The sequence below is a fragment of the Macrobrachium rosenbergii genome, chromosome 42 (genome assembly GCF_040412425.1).
Source record: "Macrobrachium rosenbergii isolate ZJJX-2024 chromosome 42, ASM4041242v1, whole genome shotgun sequence".
Classification (NCBI taxonomy): domain Eukaryota; kingdom Metazoa; phylum Arthropoda; class Malacostraca; order Decapoda; family Palaemonidae; genus Macrobrachium; species Macrobrachium rosenbergii.
Window position 1 is genome coordinate 5,555,682 of NC_089782.1, and position 25,449 is coordinate 5,581,130.

General features: G+C 36.7%; 1 protein-coding gene across 1 annotated transcript in view; it reads right to left on the minus strand.

Annotated features, from left to right (window-relative positions):
- Positions 1 to 25,449, minus strand: part of waw (Translation factor waclaw) — a 570,569-nt gene that overhangs the window by 255,640 nt on the left and 289,480 nt on the right. The window contains exons 8-9 of the mRNA XM_067085359.1: positions 19,722 to 19,831; positions 582 to 708 (exon numbers count right to left, since the gene is read on the minus strand). Of these exons, the coding sequence (XP_066941460.1) occupies positions 582 to 708; positions 19,722 to 19,831 (237 nt within the window). The remainder of the gene's footprint in view (positions 1 to 581; positions 709 to 19,721; positions 19,832 to 25,449) is intronic.

Sequence of the window (25,449 nt, forward strand, 5' to 3'; positions counted from 1 at the left end):
TTTTTAAAAATCAACCACTAGTAGTTGAATGCTCCAAGAATGGTTGCCTTAAAAGCAAAGTTCTCTGATTATTGAAGTGAGAATGGCAGATGCATCTTTGCAAGAGTTCTTGGAGGAGGCATTATGTTAAGTAAGTAGAATGGTTTAACTCAAAACAGAAACTAGTTTTCTACAACAGTCAAGTACTCGATTTTATCTTTTATTTTTAATTAAGATTTGATCTTGATGTAATACCTTGCACTATGTAAGATTTATAATGATTGTTAAATGAAGAAGTGTGAGCATGAACAAATGTTTTGAAAGCCAGAAGCTTCCATTATAGATGAGCATGGGTGACAAACAGGATTGTTAAACCTACCAAAAGGAGTTTCCCTCACCACCTGATTAAGCAGAATCATTGTCATCTTTGACAAATGCAAGTAAACAGGTGACAACACAAACTAAACTGAAGTAAGATGGAGGAAGGCAAGATTTTGATACATACACTTCCATAGAATTTGTTATACAAAATGTAAAATACAGTAATATTGTATTATTCCAGCAGCTAAGTTTGCCCCACAATAAGTAGCATAATGCCATACCTTGTAAGGAACAGAAGGTGTGGTTATAACAACTTGAGCTCCATGTTCTTGTTCTAACCGCTGGTTGAAAACATCCATGTGGAGTAGTCCTAAGAATCCAAGTCTCCAACCCTGACCAAGAGCTGCACTGTAAATGAAACATTGTGTCTTCCATTTTTTCAATTATGGTCACAATATCCAGAAGCATATGTAAATTATACAATTTCCACAGTTTATACTAATTAGGTTAATACTGTAAACTTCAACAATAATACTCAATACTCTGAGGGTGAAGTATCTTCATAGTTTTTTCCTGATTAAATTTGACCATAAGTAATGTTGGAGTGGATCACCAGGGAACTAATAAATAAACTGTTGATTCAATAACAAAAAATTTACGGTAGTAACTAAAACGTCTGCTATCAGGAAAATAAAAACAAATTGCATTTATCCTGTCAAGGAGAAATAGTTGTCATTATTTCACTTTTGTTAATAATGTAAATATCTTTCTTTCATTTTTGCATACTTAAATATACTGCATATAATTACTACAATAATAATAAAACCTCAGGCTGATCACGGCACAGATATTTCAAAAAATGGAAAAGGAAAACAATTTTTTCTCTTTTTTGAATAATTGCCATGGTATCTGGAGAAATTCCCCTGGACCCTTGCACCTGGATGGTTGGCCATTGGCCGATTGCCCCATAAAAAAACTGTCCCCTGAACAACCTCTCTCATTAAGAGAAAATTAAAAGGAAGCATATCTGTGATGGTAGAAAAAAATTTGGCCAAGGTGGTAGGTTTGGGGAATATCAATAACCAGTCTTAATTCACAGTATGGATGCTCACAGTGCATTTACTACTCTCCAAGCATATCATAAATTTTTATGTCAACCCATCAAGGAGTTATTCAAAATTGAACATGGTAAAAGGAAGCTCATTATGACAACTACCTTTGTGTGAATCAGAAAGAATTGGCAAATAATGTTATATGTTATGAATGTGAGAAACATGAAAGCAGCAACTGCAAAGTCAAGTTAAAGTTTGTGGAAATGAAGTACAGTAGTTGCCATATTTGCTCTAATGCTGCAGATATATACCACCAACAATTCCTGTTTGTATGGCAGGAAATCAAGAGGACCAAAAAGATTGTACAACAAATCACTACCTAAACAATTCAGTTCATATCAGATATCACCTGTGAGACATATATGATGTGCAATAAACAAGCTAAAAGTTCCCCACTGCCCAGGGAATGGTCTCTCCATGTGAATTGTGCTTTTTCTTAATTTTCTCTTAATGAGGGAAATGTCAGGGAGCAATTATTTGTGGGGCAGTTGTTCTAGAACCACTGACCTTACTGCTGAATCAAATTCAATTATTTTTTTTCTAACAATACACTTACAACTCTCAGTTCAACTGCCAGCACTGTCTGAATTTGTTTCATCTTCTGCTGTGGTTTGCTCACTTACTAGATTTTTGTTTTTTATAAAATCCAATTTTTGTGGGAAAAAAAAAATTTTTTTTGACAAAGGAAAAACCTATTTTCGGTAGTCGCTGTTGAGTCCTTAAGGGATTACCCTCCATGGTCTACCAGAACTCCATAGGTGACCAACTAATGCCAAAGAATTCCCTTATAGCTGGTCTTATGGCCAGGTACTGTGTCATTGTGATAAGCAGTGTAACACTTGATGGAGTATATAATGGACTCAAAGATAAGGGAACACTTTCCCAAATCTTTACAGCGAGGCTATATACCCAGGTTCTTCCATCGTCAAAACCTGCTTAAAAGAGGAATTGATTAATGCGCATGCACAGTCTGCCGTAGTGTCAACAACAGACCCAACACCCCAAAGGAAAAACATTTCTGGTCGTAGTGATAAACAGTGTAACACTTGGTGGAGTATATAATGGACTCAAAGATAAGGGGGCACTTTCCCAAATCTTTACAGTGAGGCTGTATACCCAGGCTCTTCCATCATCAAAACCCGCTTAGAAGAGGAAGTGATTAATGCGCATACGCAGTCTGCCGTAGTGTCAACAACAGACCCAACACCCAAAAGGAAAAACATTTCTGGTCCGAGGTCAAGCCACAGATTTCAAGTCCCATTCTTTATTCCAAATACTCTTTAGGTTTTGGTACCAAAGAACAAGAAACTCTACATGAACTTATGTTTTAGGATGTAGTTCTACAGTGGCTTACCTAAGCATGCTGGGTTTGGTTGCAGTACTGTCGCCCTTCCCCCCGCAATAGTTAGCATACTCACCGTCAATAAGAACCCCGGTTTTCTGCTGTAGCATCTAGGGGTTAGGACTAACCATGCTACCTACTAATAACCAGTGTAGTCAAATTTGTTCGAGCTCATGGCAATATGTTTTTTAAAAATACTGTCTCTGATGACCACCCTGTATATTTGGAGACTTCTTCGAAAGAGACATTTCTGAAGGTCAATGACATACTTACTTTCCTAATATCATGTGACCTAGGGAAGGAGTGTGTTTGCTTTTTTAATGAGAGGCAGTACAATCATTCTCAGCCCTTGTAGGGAGAATGGCTAGTTTGTGCTAGGGTGTAGGAGAATCGGACCCTCTGGGATGTTTGCCGTAAGTTCTAGGTAAACCTTGAGTGCTGGAACCAGGTATAATGTCTTGTCTGCTAAACTGAGTTTTTTTATTAGAATAGATTTCCTTCTTAAAGGATCTTCATTCTTGGCAAGGAATGATGGGCCAGGGGACAATAATAACTGATAGTCAGTTGTTTGTATGATGTATCGTCCCCGTCTAAGAGAGCCCAGTTCACTAATACAAACTCCTGCTGCCAAAGCAATCAAGAAGATCACCTTTTGTAGCATGTGAGCTGTGGTTGTATTGGGTCCATCAAATTGAGGGGTTGATAGAAGCCTAAACGCCTTGTTCAGGGACCAAGTAATTGGAAGCCTTTCAGAAGAGGGTCTTTGTAGAGCAAAAGGTCGCAGAAGGAAAGTGAAACTTTTATACTAGGGTCAACCCCGAATCCATAAAGCAAGGGTTCCATTAATGCTTCCTTGCATGCCATGATTGTTGTAACTGTAAGACATTTGTCTTCAAATCCATAAAGCAAGAGTTCCGTTAATGCTGCCTTGCATGCCATGACTGTTGTAACCGTAAGGCATTTGTCTTCAAAATGGTATAAGAAAATTTAAGTGTTTCCACAGAAATCTCAACTGGGCTCTCAGTATGGATATAATCTAATCATATCTTCCATACGGACTGGTATTGCCGGATAGATGATGTCACTAGGTGCCTAGCAATGTTAGGTGAGTAATTTTCACAGTGGATAATATTTAAAAAGTCCATACGTGAAGGTCTCGGCTCAGAAAGGAGGATGAGTAGACGACTTTTCCTCCTACTGTCTGTTTGGCCAATTTGGGGCTATTAACCCTTTAACGCCGAAGCCCTATTTACAAAAACGTCTCCCGTATGCCGGCGGCGTTCAGTGAGTTAGCGCTGAAGCAAAAAAATAGTTTTTTTCAAAAAATCACAGCACGCTTAGTTTTTAAGATTAAGAGTTCATTTTTGGCTCATTTTTTTGTCATTGCCTGAAGTTTAGTATGCAACCATCAGAAATGAAAAAAAATATCCTTATCATATATAAATATTGGAATATATGACAGCGAAAAAAAAAAACTCGTATATAATTATATACAAATCGCGCTGTAAGCAAAACGGTTAAAGCTAATGAGTTAATTTTTTTAGTTGTATTGTACACTAAATTTAGATGATTTTGGTATATAAGAAATTTTAAAACGATCAAAGCAACACAGAGAAAATATTATCACAAAATGATGCATGAATTAAATGTAGCGGACGTACAAAAATGTTTTTTTCAAAAATTCACCATAAATCGAAATATTATGCTAGAGACTTCCCGTTTGTTGAAAAATGAAGCTAATTGATTGAATATTACTAGACTGTAAGTGTTTTAGCTTACAATTGCAGTTTTCGACCATTTCGGTCGAGTAAAGTTGACAAAAAGTCGATTTTTTTCTATTTATCGTGATTTATATGGAAATATTTCAAAACTGATAAACGCTACAACCATGAGTTATTTTTTGTTGTATTGTACATGAAATTGCGCACATTTTCATATATAAAACTTTATGTAACGACTAATTTAAAGTGGTGCAAATATTACGAAAACGAGACGAAAGAATTTCTGAGATGTTCGGCCGAGTTACCATAGAGGCGTAAGGAAGATTTTTTAAAAATTCACCATAAATCGAAATATTGTGCTAGAGACTTCCAATTTATTGCAAAATGAAGTTAAACGATTGAATATTACTAGAATGTAAGAGTTTTAGCTTACAATTGCGTTTTTTGACCATTTCGGTCGAGTTAAAGTTGACCGAAGGTTGAAATTTTTGGCAGTTATCGTGATTTATGTGAAAATATTTCAAAACTGATAAAAGCTACAACCATGAGCTATTTTCCGTTGTATTCTACATGAAATTGCGCACATTTTCATATATAAAAGTTTGTGTAATGACTAATGTAAACGATGCAAACATTACGACAACATGACGAAAGAATTTCTGAGATGTTCGGCCGAGTTACGCATGAGCAGGCGTAAGGAAAAAAATTTTTTTCAGAAATTCACCATAAATCGAAATATTGTGCTAGAGACTTCCAATTTGTTGCAAAATGAAGGTACATGATTGAATATTACTAGAATGTAAGAGTTTTAGCTTATAATTGCGTTTTTACCATTTCGGTCGAGTTAAAGTTGACTGAAGGTTGAAATTTTGGCAGTTATCGTGATTTATATGAAAATATTTCAAAACTGATAAAAGCTACAACCATGAGTTATTTTCTGTTGTATTCTACATGAAATTGCGCACATTTCCATATATAAAACTTTATGTAACGACTAATATAAAACAGTGCAAACATTACGACAACGTGACGAAAGAATTTCTGGCGCGGACGTAAGGAAAAAGTTTTTTTCAAAAATTCACCATAAATCGAAATATTGTGCTAGAGACTTCCAGTTGGTTGCAAAATGAAGGTAAATGATTGAATATTACTAGATCGTAAGAGTTTTAGCTTAAAATTGCGTTTTTTGACCATTTCAGTCGAGTCAAAGTTGACTGAAGGTTGAAATTTTGGCAGTTATCGTGGTTTATATGAAAATATTTCCAAACTGATAAAAGCTACAACCATGGGTTGTATTTTGCTGTATTGTACATGAAATTGTGCACATTTCATATATAAAACTTTATGTAACGGCTAATATAGAACAGTGCAAAAATTACGACAAAATGACGAAAGAATTTATGAAATTTTCGGCTGAGTTACCGCCCGTGCGTAAGAAAAAAAGTTTTTTCAAAAATTCACCATAAATCGAAATATTGTGCTAGAGACTTCCAATTTGTTGCAAAATGAAGGTACATGATTGAATATTACTAGAATGTAAGAGTTTTAGCTTACAATTGCGTTTTTCGACCATTTCAGTCGAGTCAAAGTTGACCGAAGGTTGAAATTTTTTGTAGTCAACGTACGGTACGTCCACTCGGCACCCAACAGACAATTTTAGTCGACGTATGATACGTCCAATAGGCGTTTAAGGGTTAAGAAAAAGCACAATTCACATGGAATGACCATTTTCGTGAGTTTTGATGGAATGGGATGAGGGGCACTATAAGTTTGTTTATAGTGTCTTACTGCACATCAAACATGTCTTACAGGTGATATCTTACATGAAGCACATCGTCATATGGACAGAACTGTTTAGGTAATGATTTGCTCTACCATACAGTCTTTTTGGTTGTATTAGCTTTCCTCTTGATTTCCTGCCTACAAACAGCATGGGTTTCTCACATTCATAAGATTTAACATTATTTGCCAGTTCTTTCTGATTTACATAGATGTAGCCATCATAATAAGTTTCCTTTTACTCCATTCACTGTTGAGCAACTCCTTGATGGGCTGACACAAGAAATTATGATATACTTGGAGAATTGCATCTGCACTGTGAATTAAGACTGGTCACTGCTAGTTGCCAAACCTGCCAGCTTGGCTATATTTATTTTCTCCCCCACAGATGTGCTTTCTCTTAATTTCTTCAACTTACATTACATTTTTCAAACTCTATCCTTTATACCTGTGTTTTTTGCAACTAGGTTTGGCAATCCTGTAAGACTTTTTTGTGCCTTTACTCTCATATGTGTTAAATTTTTAATCATACATACAAGTTACACATACTGTAATGTAATATACATAAAGTGAATATGTTTAACAAAGATTTTTTGGTAACTGTATATGCACTGGTCATTCTTAATCATGTGTAAGTACATTTGGAAATTCTAAAATCTGATTAAAATAAGTGCAATTTCACTCATGTATGTCCTACAGAACTGGCAATAAGTGTTAATCATACATTAAAAACAATACAAAATGTTAAAAATGCTATATTTTTGTTCAAAATGACTGTCCATCATTCTTTGTTTACCTTGCAAGCAACTACACGAGGCTTACCTATACCCTACATTATTGACTTCAAAGTAATCCTGGCAGCAATACTGTACTATACATTCTCTCTCAGAAATATAATTTAAAAAAATTTATTTTATAGAATAAGAAAGTGAAGACAATGAGGTGGCTCAGATAGGTTGGTATGTGCCAGGTCCTTCATCAGCCTAAGGGAATTAATAATTCTTTGTGTAGTATGAGCCATCCACAACAGAACAGATGAACATGTAGATGGGCACTTCTTGCAAAAATGACTGGTTTTTATTAAAAAAAAAAAAGTGTTAAAACTTACACCATATGTGTTTCACCACAAACCCGTTTCTTGTACAAAAAGTTTTAAAACTTACACCATATGTGTTTCACTACAAACCCATTTCTTGTACAAAAAGTTTTAAAACTTACACCATATGTGTTTCACCACAAACCCATTTCTTGCACATAGCATGAGTAGTAAATTTACTGGGAGACATTAAGATAATGATGCTCTGACAAAAAGATAAAAATATCTGAAGCGATAAGGGAGCTCCTGGTAAGGATAGATACTGGCTACCAAATTCTCCAGAAGAAGACAAGGGGTCAAGATCTTGGTTGAAATTATTTGAAACTGAAGGCAATGATAAGACTGCTTCCAATAACAGGCACTCTTATAACACTTGCAAGGAATCAGAGGAAGAAGTCTGTGTAACAGGTATCTGAACTGCAATGTTGCTATGTCAAGGGGAAGTGGAAGACAATTCTAGAAGCAAAACCTCCTAAGTAAAAATGGTCCTCATGAGGAGTGAAGACCTGCCTTGCAGCTTGCTACAGAAGAAAGAGTTACACTTGAGGTGTTGGCTCAAAGTCAGGTTAAATCTTGTGATTCCAAACGCAACAAAGATATTCTCTGAGGTGATATTGAAAAACTGAATGAGCAAAACAAACCAGCCTGAGCTAAAGAGAAAAGTTTCCTACGATCAAAGAACCAACTGAGAGTGCCAGTCTGAGAGACAAATGGTGAAAAGCTATAGCCTTGATGAAAACCCTGTAAGGGAAGAGAACGAAAGGGCTATGGGATAGAGGAGAAATCTGGTAGCCTGAAATAGAACTATCTTTGAAGGATCTATCACAACAGGAATCCCACAAGATCCTCCCATCAATAGAATCCCTGTTGAAACAGGCATAGAATCAGTCACAAACCTGCCCTGGAAGACAAAGAAATAAAGCACCAAGTTAACTTCAGCTGAGAATTAATTACTCCACTAAAAAATACCAGGTTTGAAGAAGGCCCTGAACTGCCTCAACAGGGATCTCACTTCTCTGTAAAGAGAATCCAAGAAAGCAGTAAATGCATCCCTTTCTACCTGCTAGGGAAAGAAACTGAGACTCTTCACTTGAGAAAAAATTCTTAAAAGTGAAAAATTGTGGTTTTATAAGCATTTTTGTGAGGTAGTCATGAATCAGAAGGTTAGGATACTGTAAAAAAAAAAAAAAAAAAAAAGCTCCAAAATTACTGGATTTCATTTTCAGTGCACTTCTATTTCCTTCTTATCTAGAGTTTATAAAATTTCATTAATTTTTCAGCATGCTACCTTTCAGCCAGCAACCGATGTGTTGTTGAGTCATTACTAAGAGCAGCCTCCTGCTCTTCTAATTTTTTGCAGTGTTTCCTTACTCAGCCTTGTAGCTTCAGTCATCATAGTTATCAGTATTTTCTAAATTGGATTTTGGTTACTGTATTTGTGGACTGTTAATGTATCTTTTTTCCCTCTTTCTTGGGCCATTCATTACCTATTTGTCTCTATCACAGTAATGGTTACCTTTGGTTCTCCATTTTTTTTCTAAGACGATTACATGATTTTGTTTGTGATTAATATTGTGTTTCATTCCCATTATCATTATATATCAACATCCTTGTGATGGCAGGGAGGGTAAGTCCTGCAGCACTTTCATGTCATCCTTGGAGAACGACTCCCCCTTTGCAATCCCCTTCTTGTGTTATCCCAGCTTTACTTGCAAAGTTTGTAAGAACTGGCATATAGAACAATGGTATCATTTTGGGTAATGTTGTGTTTACAAGCAATGGTCTTCCTCCTAAACTGGTGTTCAGCTTGGGTTGACACAAACGCTAGTGAGTTCAGATGAGGCTTCCCCATCCTTCATGTCACCTCGGGCTGTTGCTAGATCTGCTCCCTCATAGCAGACCATCACCTTTTCTACTACAACTGTCTACACTACGGAAGAGTATCACTCACTCAAGAGCCTTCCTACTATCCCTCGAACTGTCAGGTCTGTTGTCAAATAGTTTTGGTCCAATAATTTAAGATGCAAATTACCTGCTGAAGCTCAAAACAAGGAACAATATTCAAAATATGGCAGAATAAATGAATAAAAATATTTCTTCAGGATACACAGGTCTCCAAAAGTACTGGAAAACTTTCTAAAAACACTGATTTTGTGCTACTGAAGGAGAGATAGACTGGATACTTTCCTTAACAATGAGTTTGTGATAAAATGAAATGAAATTAAGTTGGAAAAAATGCACAGTAATCGTGAACGTTTCATAAAAGTTGGGAATCTTTTAAAATGTTAACCAGTTGGCAGGAACAAACAATAATTCAGTAAACTACCATAAACAGATGGGAACCTAAGTGAGTGTGCCTAATCTACCTGAACCACCTTTCATAATCTTTTTCTCTATATAATGGATAATGTGTCAGGAATCACATGTAATGCATGATTAAGCTATGTAAAAATAAGGGGTTTGTGAAAACATGGATGTGTTATAAATAAAATTTATATTCTAAAATATTATGAGATACAACCACATTAAAAATATATGTGGTATACTCTTGCATTGTGGAAATGCTATGTATATTAGTCATGAAAGCATTGTAATTAGGCCTCCTTAGCAAACATTATAAAATAATGGAATTTTTGTGTGGCTTCATTTTTAAAAGTGATGAAAATTGCAAATATAACAGCTTACACTAGAAATCAAGCAGCAGTGCTATGTGTGGGCTATCTTGAATTTCAAGTGTAGGCTACATTGTAGGGCCTTTGTTACTCTTCAGATTTTGCTACTTACCTGAAGGTCTGAACCCCAAAACATCTGGTACTAAAGATTCTGCTGTCATTCAAAAATGCAATGACAGAAAAATACCTCAGGCGTGACATGCATACTACTAAGAGTGAGAAGCACGTGGAGACTGATACTGTACTTATATTTGCTTTGTTTAAATATTTGTTAATTTACTGTTTTACACATTTTGTATTCTTCTTTGACAAGGTTCCCATGTTTGTAGTGGAATCAGCTGGAATGAGCTGCCCAAAGCATAAATGTTTTTCCTAAAACTCTTATCATTATCAGGACACCATCTTTGCAATAGGAGAACCAAGTATTAAAGGCACAAAAACACTAATTTTTAACCTATTTCTTCCCTCAGTAATTCCTATGCCCCTGATCCTCCTACCCCACCCAACCATATTTATTATGATTATCCTAATACTCTCTGATTGTAAGGTCTGTCAGCTTGTTGCATCTTTAATAATTGGCAAAGCCACTCTCCTGAATTATATTCCTGCACAATTCCTACAAAGTGATGCAAGTGCCTTGGTCTCTTTTGCTTAGTTGTGTAATACTGAACTCATCCTTTCTCTTGAAAACATTTAATGATTCAGCCATTACCCATGTTATATCTAATGATTTAGCCATTCCCTAACATGGGTGACCATACAAATTCTTCTAATTGCTGCCTAAACTTTTACTACAGTATCACCAAAGCATTCAAAACTTTACTTGACTCTGCTTTCTCAATAGTAAGAGTCATTTTCATGAGTTCTGTAATTGTGTTTAGGATACCAATTTTTCTCAGTGGATTTAACAAGGGCATGTGATACTAAAAAAACAAGCTCCCATACGCCTCACCAAAATGGCGGGAAAGTTGTTAGTTTAGACGCTTTTCAAAATGGCTGCCACCATCATCTTAGACAACTGATAAAGTTCTATTTCTTGAAGTGGATGGCCAAAAATGACAACTTAAGTGTTAATTCCCACTAATTTTGGTGTCAGAAACCCAATGGGATGGCATACATCATGATTCAGAGTCCCCTTGACCTCAAAATTGAAATGGCAGACGTCTGCAGTCCCCTACTGTATGAAGATTCACTATCACTGCAGGACTAATATGATGCTGCTAAATTCACTGAGAGACTTTGGTATCCTAAACATGGTCACAGATCCTCTCAAAATGACTCTACTATTATATTCGTTTGTTTGCGTTATAATTTGTTTCTCTACAAATATTTATTCTCTAAATTACAGTTGTATGAAAAGAATTAGAATTCAAAAACAAGAAAGCTGTAAGCCATAAAACATGAAACTTATGGCATGAATTTCTCGCTTAATTTTCTGGAAGTGCTTGAAGAGGAAAGAGTTATTGTCATCCCTTTTATAGCATATCAGAGACTCAAAGGATTAATTCTGTTAACTGACAATACAGCCTGACTAAGCTTCCCTATCATTTGTGAGTAAGAGGGTACTTTTTCATTCCGGAATGTTGTTGAATTCAAGTTATCTCTCACTTTTACTATTAAACTGCAAATGTTTTCTTAAAAAATAATCATTTCATGTTTTCTAATCAAAATTCTTTACAGATATACATTACATTGTATGACTACTAATATGTAAACCAAAACTGCTGACTCATGAAGATTTTTCTTTTCTTTACAGAGACATACATATTTTGCATGACTCTATTACAATGTAAACCAAGACTATTGACTGATCAAGATTTCTGTTTTCTTTTTGCAGGTCTATTGCACTGAAACTAACCTGTTGATTCATTAAGAATGAAAAGTAGAGGAGATAGTTATTTGCCTAATCCAGGGCCTGAATTAAAATATATATTATGTCAACAACCCTGTATAGCTGATGATAGTATGGGCAATACATATGATACAAAGTGGGAGAACCTAAAGAGCAAGTGCTTTCAGTGGAAGGAACTTGATAAATTTCAGCATGCCTATGCAACAGTGGAATGGGACAAAGGGCCTAAAGGCCTGTACATGCATAGTAAATGTTACACCCAGATCAGCAGTAATCGCTATATTCAGCAAGCACAGAATCGTGAATGGAAATCTGAGCAGGAAGAAGAAGCTCGAGCATCAACTTCAAGTCAACCACTCCAAGGAATTGTGCCTAAAAACCTTTGTTCTCATACTGGAGTGGTTCATGATAAGAATCTCTGCATGTGGTGCACAAAGGGACCACAAAAAACTAGTAATCCTGGCAAATCCAAACTTTTTCTGCTGTCAACAGAAGATGTATGGAACCGATTCAAGTTGCATACAGTTTGTCTGTCAGATGAACCTACGAGAGAAAGATTGATTACCCTAATTGCATCGAAATGGCTTTTGGGCTGGAAATTCGTTATCATTGTCAATGTTGGCGCAATTACTTAAGTGATCCTGTGAAGAATTGTTTGCCTGATGAAAATACAGAGCATCTGCAACAGGTTAGTCTTCAAGAGGCCCAAGCTATCTTCTTTCATCATGTCCGTCAAGTTATCTTCGAAGATCATGAAATCCGTAGACTGCAAGGTCAACTAATGGATTACAAATGCATTACTTTAAATTATGATTACTATTCCACAGCAAAGTCCAGTTCCTAGAAGGAAATTCTGATCAAGGAATTTGGAGATGACATAGCATTTCATGAAAGAAGTCCAAAGAATGTGAGTGAATTGGTATATGATACAAGAGCTCAAGGTTCATATCTTGAGGCTGCAATATCCTTTCTAGGTGTAAGCAATGATCAGCTGGTGAAGAATGTAGCTGGGCATCTCACAGATCAGATCATAAAAACAAAAACTGTTCCTTGGCCTCCATACATACATACATGAGTCAGAAGAAGATGAAGCCCTAAATGATCTCTCAAAGCTCATCGCTTGGTTAAAGCACCCCACTAAGTCTGAAGTTGATGACAAGCCCCCAGTCAGATCAATTGCATCTATTCTGACCAGCTACATCACTGGAAGACATACTGCTTTTGAGGCAAACCTCACTGTATTTCTACATGGTATGACAAAGAGAAGATAAATGGTAGACATATTACATAAGGATGGCCTGGGAATTAATTACCATGGTGTACTTATGCTTAGAGATTTCTGGGCAGTTACTGACCTGAAGCATTCAACTGAGTGGCCATTTGAACTTTCTAAAGGAACACCTGCAATATGTATTGTCAACAGTGATGACTTCAAAAGTGACACTTTGGCTGAAAGTGACCAATCACACTGTACAAATGTCATGTTTGTCCAGCCAGTACTGCCTGAACTAAATCTACCTACCCAAGATGAGGAAAGACCAGTTGCAAACAGCACCTTGCCTTCCTACCTCTCTTCTAGTCTCAAAGAACTTGGGAGCCAGATGCAAAGAGTTGAACCATACGAAACAGTCAAGCAAAGTGAACCACCCATCAGACCAAGGGTAAGGATGAACATTGTCTAGACACTGCTCCTCAAAGAATGAGAGGTGTCATCCATGCAATGGTCCGATCTAAGGCGGATGGAACAAGACCAAAGCCAGAAGACCAGACCGTACCAGCCTATTCAGGCTTCCAAGCCAAGCTGTCACCAAAAACCAAGAAAAGTAAGGCAATTTATCACATGACTTTTCCTGATCCAACAAGCAAAACAATTCTGTATGATGTCCTCTGCAAGCTAGGCAATTGATGACAAGAAGATGCCATTTGCTGTTATTGTCGGTGATCATCCTGTCTACACATTATTGCTAGAATTAAAAATTGAGAATCCGGAGATGTTTGCTGATATTTTGCCATTTATGGGTCCTTTCATATCCACATGTCTTTCATCACTGCAATCTACAAGAGGTGCAAAGGCTCAAGAATTTCAGATGTACTGGTGGCTGCAGGTGCTGTCGCAGAAGGATCCATTGATCAAGCTCTACATGGAAAACATTTCAACTACGGTGTGCACTGCCTTTGACTTTTCTACAAGGCTTTAGTCCACCGTGCACTAGATAAATACTTGGAAGGTTCCATTCTGTCTGAAGAGATCCAGGCATCTCTCAGTAAGTTAAACTGTCCAGTAGACCAATACAAACTTAATGATGCATATGCTGAGTTAGAAAACAATGCTGATCTCAAGGCACCTGTTGATTCTCTATTTGAGAACTTAGATGGTGTTCCACAAGCAGAATTCTGGATTTCATTCTTGGAGATGGTAGAGATACTGACTCAAAGTATCCATGCTATTAGGACAAGAAACTGGATGGGGCTCAAGTCCTCACTAAAGTTGACGCTGCCTTGGATGCATAGCTATGATAACGATAAATATGGCCTCCATCTTCCAGATTTCATAGCAGTCCTGGAAAGTCCTCCCCATATCCAAGCATAATTAATGGAGAGGGGCATGTTTGCACAATCAGTGACTGGTAAACCCTATTCATTTACTGCCCTTGACGTATGGATAGTCAACGATGAATGAAGGATCAAAGCTTCACGTCTGGATGGTTGGCTATTCTCAGGAATGAAAAGCAACTACTGTCAAACATGCAGAATGTTAATAATGTCATGCATAAGGGCCTGTGTCCATCGTCATGCAAATCACAAGAGGCAAGGTTCAAGAAAGCATGCAGATTGTGCCCCAAGTAAGATGAAGATAGATGAACAATCTGTGCAGGATATCAGTGCATGTCTCACTGAGTTCCAGTGTGATTCATTTGACCACTAGATCAGACACTAAGATTCCTACAACCTGGAATTCAAGCCTCTCCAGCTCTTTTTGCTGATCTGAAGTCTGCAAAAGCCAATGGAGAAAGGAAAGTGGAAGAATTTGTATATGAGTCTATTCGAAAACAAAGTCTCCAAGTGCTCAAATACCATGTAGCAAAAGAAGCAACTTTGCCACTCAAGAAATCGAGAAGAGAATAAGTGAAAACCTGAAACAAACAACTGAAGAAATGAAGAGTAAGGCATTTGCCTTGGACATCAAACTTGTTGAGGTAAGTGTTAGCTTAAAGATGGAAGACTTAATGCATCACTGAATAACAGATGAGTGCCTTTCAATATTTAATGCAAAAGGTACTATGTGCAAAACACTTTAGAGTAAGCTACAGGAAAAGCTGGCAATGAAATCCATGTCGTACCCTGATATTTACACATCAATAGCAGAATGGAACCCTGATATTTACACATCAATAGCAGAATGGGATTAATCTGGTGTCTAACAACCCTTTCTGCAGAAGATAGAGAAAAAGCAAATGGAACCAAGTTCACCCGGGGAGATTATGTGAGAAACTTGTGAAACTTTTTTCCCGAACAGACATACGAATGCAGAACGTATCATCTTGGTGAATGACTCATACGAGTAAGACTTCTCAATCAAAGATAGTGAACGACATCATAAAAAAAATCAGTCCATTTGCAATGTGTTTATGAAGTCGGGGGACAAATTTCATGCTCTTCTTGGTAACCCTGAGAATAGTTTGCCTTCAAGCATTAATTGAGGATACCTTCAAAAGAAGGGCCTCTACAACAACTACTCAGCTCATATTCTGCATTGTTAGCAAATCAGCAGGGAATATCACCACAGATGAAGTATTGCAGAATCTTACATGTCCCCATGCAGAAGCAGACACCACTCTGTTCACACTCTATGGTAAGTTACAGTCAGAGGGTATCAGAAGCAGTTGTAATAGACACTGAGGATACTGTTAAATATGTTCAGGCAGCCTATGTGGCTCAGCAAATATCAGGACTCTTGTGCCTGAAATGCAAATCTCAACTTATAAGTGCTCAGTGTTTGTGAGATGAGGTAATGGCAGAGTTTTTGATCCCACTTCACATTCTTACTAGATATGACCATAACTCAGGCTTTTATGGAGTAAGCAAGACAACTAATGTTGACCAGGTAGAAAAATCATCAGAAGCTCACAACCTCCTTAAGAGTTGTGGCACAATCCTCCCAGTCCCACAAAAAATCATCAATGACTTACAGGAATTTGTTATCCGGTACATCTATCGTGACACTATACGCAAGACATTGGCAGAGGTGAGAGCAGCAAAGTGGTTAGCACTGAAAAAGATTATCAGACTGGTATCTGCCTCTGACATTCTACGATCACACTTAGAGCGCACCAATTACCTTGCATATTTGCAGAAGAGCTTCCAGCTTCAGAATAATCCATCACCAACTGGCCATGGATGGCAACTTGTAAATAGCTTATGCCTCCCAGTACGCTATACCAAACTTGCGCTTCCACCATCCCTGGAACTTCCAACAACTCCAAGTCATCTACAAATGGAGAGCAGTGATGATGACCATGGAAGTGAATCTGACAGCCGTGCAAATTTGTTCTGCAGTGATAGTGAATCTTAATACAATAGGGGGACTGCAGATGTCTACCATCTTAAGATCAAGGGGACTCTGAATCGTGATATATGCCATCCCATTGTGTTTCTGACACCAATTTAGTGGGGACTGACACCTAAATTGTCATTTTTGGCCATCCACTTCAAGAAATAGAAATTTATAACTTTTCTAAGATGATGGTGGTGGTCATTTTGAAAAAGTCTAAAATGACAAATTTCCTGCCATTTTGGCAAGGTATATGGGAGCTCATTTGCTTTAGCATTACATGCCCTTGTTAAATCCACTGAGAAAAATTGATATCCTGAACACAGTCACAGAACCCCTGAAAAGGACTCTACTACAAACACCTTGAATCTCATACAGTTTACAGGGATCATTTATATGGCTTCCAGAAGGCAAGATCTACTGGCATAATTTCTTATATCGCTTATGTTATTTTCTCTGTAGGACTTCATAGAATCATTTGTCACCACTTTTAACATCTTCAAGACATTTAAAAGTCCAGCATAAAACTCCATCAGCCACCCTTCCAGCTTGTGGCTTTACACTTTCCCTCTGTAAGCTTATTTCCAGTAATGCAATTACAAGTAACTGCTTTACATATGTCACTGCTGACAGTGCAAATCTGCTCCCTTCTCCATTTCTATTCCATTCTCTCAAATATTTTTTTTTTTGTGCTTCATCAGTGCAACTTTCCAGTCTACCTCTTTTCCTTCCCAAGCTTAAAACTTATGATTCATGCCATGTTTCTTCTTCAGTCACCTACCAGTCCTAATCAGTTGATCACACTCATTCTTCAATTGTCCTCTCTGATCTTGTAAGCATACTGTATTTCAGTAAGGATCCTGTAACTTGGTCAAATTAAGTGTCCCTTATACATCTGTCTCCACTCCCATCTTAATGAAAACTTAACTGAACTTCTCCATTCGTTTGATATTTTGGATACCCCAGAGGCTTTTAACTCATCCTGGAGAGATTACAATGTTCAAACTGTTAAGTCAACTTCTTAAATGGATGTGGTAAATTATTTTCATCTGTTACCAAGGCTTTATGTTAGGTTTATTCACCCCGATTTGGAGAATTGTTTCTACAAATGAGGTTCTTCATCTTTAGTCTCCCTCCTCAACAGGACTAAATACAAGTAAGCTTGTTTGGTCAAAAACTCCTCTCTTACCTCATCCCTCAATTCACCTCCTATCTTCTGCAATGATGTAATCGTCCTCGTTTATATTGTTATGCATAAAAGTTCCACAGAAACAGCTGCTTAATACACTTACACAGCAGCCTCAACAGCCACTTACTTGTCTTTCATGGACTACATCACTTCCATGATACTGAAGCCCTTCCATTTCAAATCCCTCTCTATTCCAGCCAACTAGCAGTCATTCTACATACTCTCAATGTTGGTAAACCACTTTGTTCCACCTTCCTTTAATCAGGCAAACTATTTATATCAAAGCTTCCATCTTTTTCCTCAAATCTGTGGTACTCTTTGCAAAACATTCTGTGGGTCCCAAATTCAAGCATCACTCAGGTTGTGGTAGTTTTACTGGCACAGGACCTTGATGTTACTGTGAGCTAGGGATGCAGGGTTTGAGGGACACACCGTGTCTACCTGCTGAGACATCAACATCAAAGGCCTCATTCCCCAAGGTCATGGTCTCATATAAGAGGAGAGGTAGACTGGGCAAGGATCTTATGGATAAGTTTTCTCTAAGCAGTGATCTGTCCCTTGCTTCTTCAGCTCGTTAGCAAACTTCAAATCCCTTAAAAAATCTATTCACTTCTAAATGACCAACCTGGCTTAATAACCCCTTCATAAACCCCAATTTTTCCTCTAATAATCTTCTTTCAGCTTCACCTATCCTGAGTTTCACAAAAAATTTACCCACTAAATTTACTCATTCTTCCCCCATCTATACTATTACTCCTTGTTCTACAGAAATTTATTTCAACAGTCACAGAGCAATGAATAAATAATCTATTATTACATCAGATTCCACATACTGTATAATCTTTAAACACTTGACTCATTTTACTAATTCATTTCAATAATCATTCACATAGCACTATTCAGTATAAGTCTGTCTCTTTCTATCCACAATATCTAATAGAAGAACTAGTGCATGGCACTATTAATGAAGCACCAGGCCATTCATCATTTATCCAATTATAAGTAGATATCTGCTAATGTTAGAATAAGAATAGCAATTATGGATGTAAAGGAATTCCTTCTACAGCATGAAGGTATCACTGTTACCACTGAATCTCTTGCATACAAAATCTGCAAAAATTCTCTATTTGCAAAGTTAACTGTGCATCCCAATATTGTATAGGGATGACCTCTTGCCACACAATGGGTTGTGAATGTCTTGTACCCCACCCCTCCCCAAAGTTTTAACTGATCTTGTTTGAATTGCTTGTTGGAATTCAAGGATCTTGGTTTTTAAAGTCTTAGTATGAAGATTCATTATCTAAAGATATTATGAAACAGCTAAAGTAGAGCTGATGTACAGGTTAGGGGTTCACTGGAAACTTTTGTTAGGTGAAGCAAAAGGCACAGCATGAATACAAACATAACATTTTAGTTCTTGACTTTAATAAGTTTGTTTAAATTGGGAATCACAGCTTATAAGTAAGAAAATGTCACATGTACTGTACATGTCAGTGTAAATACAAGCTCAGAGTAACATCCATAAAATAAGCACTGAGCAATGATTGTGTGAAAAGAGTCTAAACTGAAATTAAGAATTTTCTCGCAGATGTTTCCTTTTTCGTCCCTATAACATCCACTTTCTTAGATGACAAGTTTTTCTAATCATTTACAATTGGACCTAAATTACTTTCCTTGTTATCTTTCTATTTTTCTTCAAGCTCCATATAGTTTAATAAAAGGAATTAGTTAACTTTCCTTCTGGATATTACAAAAAAGGGAGAAAGGTAATTTCTCAATGTTAACAATCGTGAAAATCATGTCACTATTAAGATCAAAGGCTCCTCAGTGATTACTATATCAGGTAAAATAATTCAGCAACATGTAGCACTAATTCTAATCACAGTTTATACCAAGATCACTTATTAACTAATTTAATCAAATCTGTAGTGAGAACAGCTACTAAACATCCATTGAAAAATTACTAACATGGCAAATGACAATCTTCTAGTAAAATTACAAAAGCAAAACTATGCTACTTTATTATGTAGGAGCTACATATTTCATCTAAAGAACATGATACTCCTGGTTGTGAAAAATTAACTTTTAAATAACTTATGACCATACCTTGTTTCAATCTTCATTGAGACACTGCCATCATTGAGAGTTAGACGTTCTAAGGCAGCTCGTAGTACAGGATTCTCTCGCTGGTCCAATGGATATACTCCGGCAAAGACCTACAAAAATAGTCATGAGAGGCTGCAAATTATGTAGTTAGATAGGTATAGTATAATAAAACTCCAGGTGTCTAATGCAAAATGCATGTAATTTTATTTAATAACAATACAATTTAAGTGTCATCTCCATTTTAAACAGAAGAAGCCACAAGATTTTTGCTAAAAGGAAACCCTCTTTTATTCACACACAAACACACACACACATATATATATATATATATATATATATATATATATATATATATATATATATATAAATATATATATATACATATACATATACATATACAAATACATATACATATACATATACATATACATATGCATATATATATATATATATATATATATATATATATATATATATATATATATATATATATATATATATATATATATATATATATATATATATATATATATATATATATATATGAGCATAACAGAGCAAGCGGTAGCGCCGTTTTTACAAACAGAAAAATGCATTTAAAGTTTTCAAACATCAATATCTTTGAAACCAACCATACGATTTTAATCTAGTTTTCGTCATTTTAAAGGAAATTTATCCATGTACCATATATCCCAAAATTATGCCATTATTATATCTTATACTTAAGCTATAGCATAAAATGTAGGGTAAAGTAGAGTGTACAAGATTATTATTTTACTCGATAATAATGATTTTTGCGGTTGATTTTACTTTCTTTGGTCCTTCCTTAATTATTGACATTATAACACTTAAGAAAAAACGTCATGGTAAACACACACACACAAAATAAATAAATAATAAAAGATAAGAAAGCTCAATAAAAAAAAATGCTAAATAGCAATAAAAAAAAGCATTGATTGTAATTCCTGAATTTTAATCAATAATATGGTTTTAAAATTTTTTACATGAATGGTAAATGAAAATAAAATTCTTTGAAATTAATGACAATAATACCAGAAACATTAGCACAAGTGAAATTCATGTCCAGAGCATCAACGTTAGCGTCTCTGACCGGGACCTCTTCTTCTTCAGGAGTATCATTAAGCCTTCCTCCTTCTTGAGTGTCAAAGTCCTTGAAGTACTGGGTGCGATTTCTGAGTGTTCACGTTAAAAACAAAAAGTTGTATGTCCACAGTTTTCTTTTATAAAAAGCAACGCTAGTACTCAGCTTGGGTGTCGGCAATGTTTGTTGCAGATCGAAACATAACGCCAAAAAATCATCATTGTCTGAAGTACTAAAGCTATCAAGCGCAGCTCTAGCTTGTGTTGCAAGCATGTTATGTCCATCCAACTCACATTGCATTTCATCCAACTGAGCCTGTTCACAACCCATTTGTTTATATTTTGAAATATTTGCTGAAAATAAATCACAGGCGTTGCATGTATCAACAGCTGGGGCATGAAACCAATATTAAATTCAGTCCTAAACACATTATGATATTAATTAAGAGAGACAATATCCACATTTGGTGCTCATCTTTAATAAACTCCACATACATATCATACAACTTCACAACACTAAGATTCGATTCCATGTACATGCGGTTCGAGATTTTCTTGTGAGAATAATGAGATGTCATGGTCGGCAGCGTCTTAATGTGTTCACGCACAAGGTCTGCTTTTTCCCCAGAAAATTTTGATACCCTTGCGTTTGTTCCCCGCTTGTCAGCCACTGTTGTATTCCCCAATGTCAGTTTCTTTAAAACAACACGTACCCTCTTATCCCCTATTCCAAAAATAGCCATAAAAGCTTTTTTGCACACATTGTAATGCTTATCTCCATATATCACGATATACAAAATTGTTTGTGTACACGAACTTTCCTCTGCGGGTTTCCTTCGACGTTTTATTTTCACTGAAACCATTAATTTCTGCAAATATGATGTGTGGGCATTGTAGTTCCCCATGCCCCAATAATCTTTAAACAATGTCTCTATCACATGCATAGTAACTTTCTGAAAACACCCATCAGCACAAGCAGGTCCAATTTTACGGGCTTCTACTTCTTAGAGTCTTTTCGGCTAGTATAAGCCTAACCGTCGTCTGAAGTTTTTAGCGATACTCATTTTCCAAGTTTCAGGATGGCCTTCCTTTACGACCATGTGAAGAACCAGGCTCATTAATATCTTCACTTGATCGCTATTGATAACTTTGCCTTCAATAATATCGATCTCTTGGTGATCGCTGTTATTAACATTATCAGCCATGGTAAAAAAAAAAAAAAAACTATTTAATTGCTGAGAAAATACTCATAAGAAGTAAAAAATATCAGAGCAACTGATAACAGAAAGAGCATGTGATAAGAGAAAGGATGAGAAGGTGTCTCTGTGTTCCGTCATACGAGATAGAGCAGCTGACAAGCGAATAAGCGTGAACCCAGTCTCTGCGTTTTCATTGGATGCCGAGTTCAAGCGGGAGGTAGTTGAAGAGAGACAGCAATGCTCACTCCCCCATACCTCCTGCCCTCACCACCCCAGGTTTAAAGGGACAGTTGAAAAGCGCCCTTATGCAAGCGAGTCTGTTGGCAGAAATTTCTACATCCCGTAGGAAGTGAAAAAGTACTTGTGTTCAGTGGCATATTAGACCATAATATTTCAACCCTACGGTCACATACGATGTACTGATGCATAGAGGAAGCCTGGGGAAAAATGTCATTACTGCTAACTTAATTTAGGCTTGTGGTGGTGCTTGTGCCCTTGCTCATGGCGCCTCATATATATATATATATATATATATATATATATATATATATATATATATATATATATATATATATATATATATATATATATATATATATATATATATATATATATATATATATATGTATATATATATATATATATATATATATATATATATATATATATATATATACAGTATATATATATATATATATATATATATATATATATATACATATATATATATATATGTATATATTTATATATATATATGTATATATATATATATATATATATGTATATATATATATATATATATATATATATATATATATATATATATATATATATATATATATATATATATATATATATATATATATATATATATATATATATATATATATATATATATATATATATAAGGGATTTTGACAGAGGAAAAATCTATTTCTGAGAAGGTCCCGTGTCACCGGTGAAATTCCATTACAGCACAATTTCTAGGTATAACAATGCTAGATATACCAGAGAAAAAGAGCTTTCAGGAAAGCTGGGGTTACTACCCCCAGTCGAGCGTCTTCTAGGAAGACGTCGGTATAAAGAAGGGTGAGTGAAATACCACTACCACGGAAATATACTCGAAAGATCTCTCCTTATCAAAACCCCCGGAAAAGAGCGGTGAGCCGTTACAGCTCCTACACTCAACACCCGCCAGGACGGCGACACCAGCGCCACCTACTTCATTCCATGCTAGCACTAACCCCAGACTTGGCATGTGCAAGAAGGGGGGGGAAGTACTAGATGAGCTAGGGAGGGTCACCGGGTGACACGGGACCTTCCTCAGAAATAGATTTTTCCTCTGTCAAAATCCCTTTTCTGAGTCCAGTCCCGTGTCAGCCGGTGAAATAGTGATAGAGAATCATGCCAAGACTGCAACTACAAGGAAAAAAGGGGGTAATCTGAAGGAAATGCAAAATTTTAACGAAAATAATTTTAATCAAGTAATCTCTTTCATGAAGCAAGAATACTAAAACTAAGGTATATTAAATCTAAGGCACATCAAAAAACTTAATACTATAAAACACTGGAGGTCCCCGGCATGATGGGGAAAAAACCTCAAAAATCTTAAAATTACTTAAAGGTAGTGAAACATGAAATGTGCACAGAACAAGCAAACACAACCTTAATACTATACACGTAAACTTAGGCTAAACACGTAAGAGACAAGACTAATGAAAATTAATATATACACATATATCTGGGGTACGTGGAGCCAAATAAAAACTGTCCAGTACCCCATAAGAAAAACAATTATGGCATGTCAGATTACACTTTTCCATCAACAGATACAAGATACATCAATATGAGGAGCCAGGCAGTGAGGCATAAACAACCAGGAGAATAAGCAGAGAAGTAAATGAGGCAGGCGGGGGGGGGAAAAGGAAAGGATAAGGATATGATTATTTAAGGTGGGAGATGACACTTCCCACTGCTATGGTAGAAAATTTCAGGGCTTCGAGTGATTTTTAAATAGTGGCGTTTAAACACTAGAGGTGATTTCCAACCCGTATATTTAGATAACTCTGAAAAGTCCATATTATGAAAGTAATTAATGGAAGTAGCAACTGCTCGAATATCATGAACTTTAGGAACTGAATCTGGGTTGGCCTGTTTAATGAAATACAGAATTTGTTGTCTTATAGCATTCAGTGAAAGAGTACCACCTTTCTCCCTGATAAAAAGAGGACCCGACTTACTCTGTGGAGTTCTTAAAAGGTAAGATTTAAGTGTATAAACTGGACATAAAGACTGGTCTTGAGGAAGGGCACCACCTTCCAAGGAGACCACCTGTCCTGTGGGTCTTCGTTCTTAGCTAAAAATCTAGGGTCAGGGGAAAGGAGGACCTCTCCAGATGGGAGGAAGTTAACAAAATTATCACCTCTAGTGAGAGCTGACAGCTCTGAGATTCTAGCACCTGAAGCCAAGCTAATCAAAAATAATGTCTTCCTTAACAGATCCTGATAAGAGCAATGAAAGTTATCCAACTCTGATGCTAACTTAAGGACGTCATTGAGAAACCACGTAACAGAATGTGGGCGTGATACTGGTCTCAGACGAGCGCATGCTCTGGGATGGATGAAAAATAGGAATCTGTAAGGTCGATTTTAAAGCCGTAAAGAAATACTTTCTTCAATGCCGACTTGACTGTGGTAATAGTGGCCGAGCCAGGCCTTTCTCAAACAGTGACCTAAAGAAGGAAACTCCTAAATTAGTCGTCATGATTTTGGCTTCAGATGCTTTCAGGAAGGAGGCTAATTTTTTGACTGCTGAGTCATACTGTCTAATAGTAGAATCTCTTTTATCTGATTCTAAAAACAGAGTGTTGACAGGGTCAATGTTTGCTCCTTTTGGGCTGCGAACTTTATAAAGTCCATAAAACTAGGGCATTCTGAATCCTTGAGGAAGCTGACACAGTCTTGGTTTGTACTGTCTGGGTCAGAATGGGCTTGGGAATCCGAAGACTCTGCAATCCCAGTTCCTGAAGAAGAGGGAACCAATTGCTCTTCGGCCAATAGGGGCTACTAGGCTGGTTGACCTTTGAATGTCCTGAGTTTGTGTAAAACTTTCAGCAGTAAATTTATTGGAGGAACAGATAAATCTTCTCCCAATTGTTCCAATCTACTGTCATTGCGTCGTCTGTGGCGAACGCCTGAGGGTCCAGGTTGGGGCCACGTAACAGGGGAGCTTGAAGTTGCTCTCCGTTGCGAACAGATCCACTTGGAGTCCCGGAACCCGGCGGCAAACCCATTTGAAAGATTCCACATCCAGGGACCACTCCGTCTCCAACGGGGTAGTCCTGGACAGGGAATCCGCCACCACGTTCCGGACACCCGCTAGGTGGGTGGCTGACAGGTGCCAGCCGTGCTTGTTCGCCAGGGGAGAAG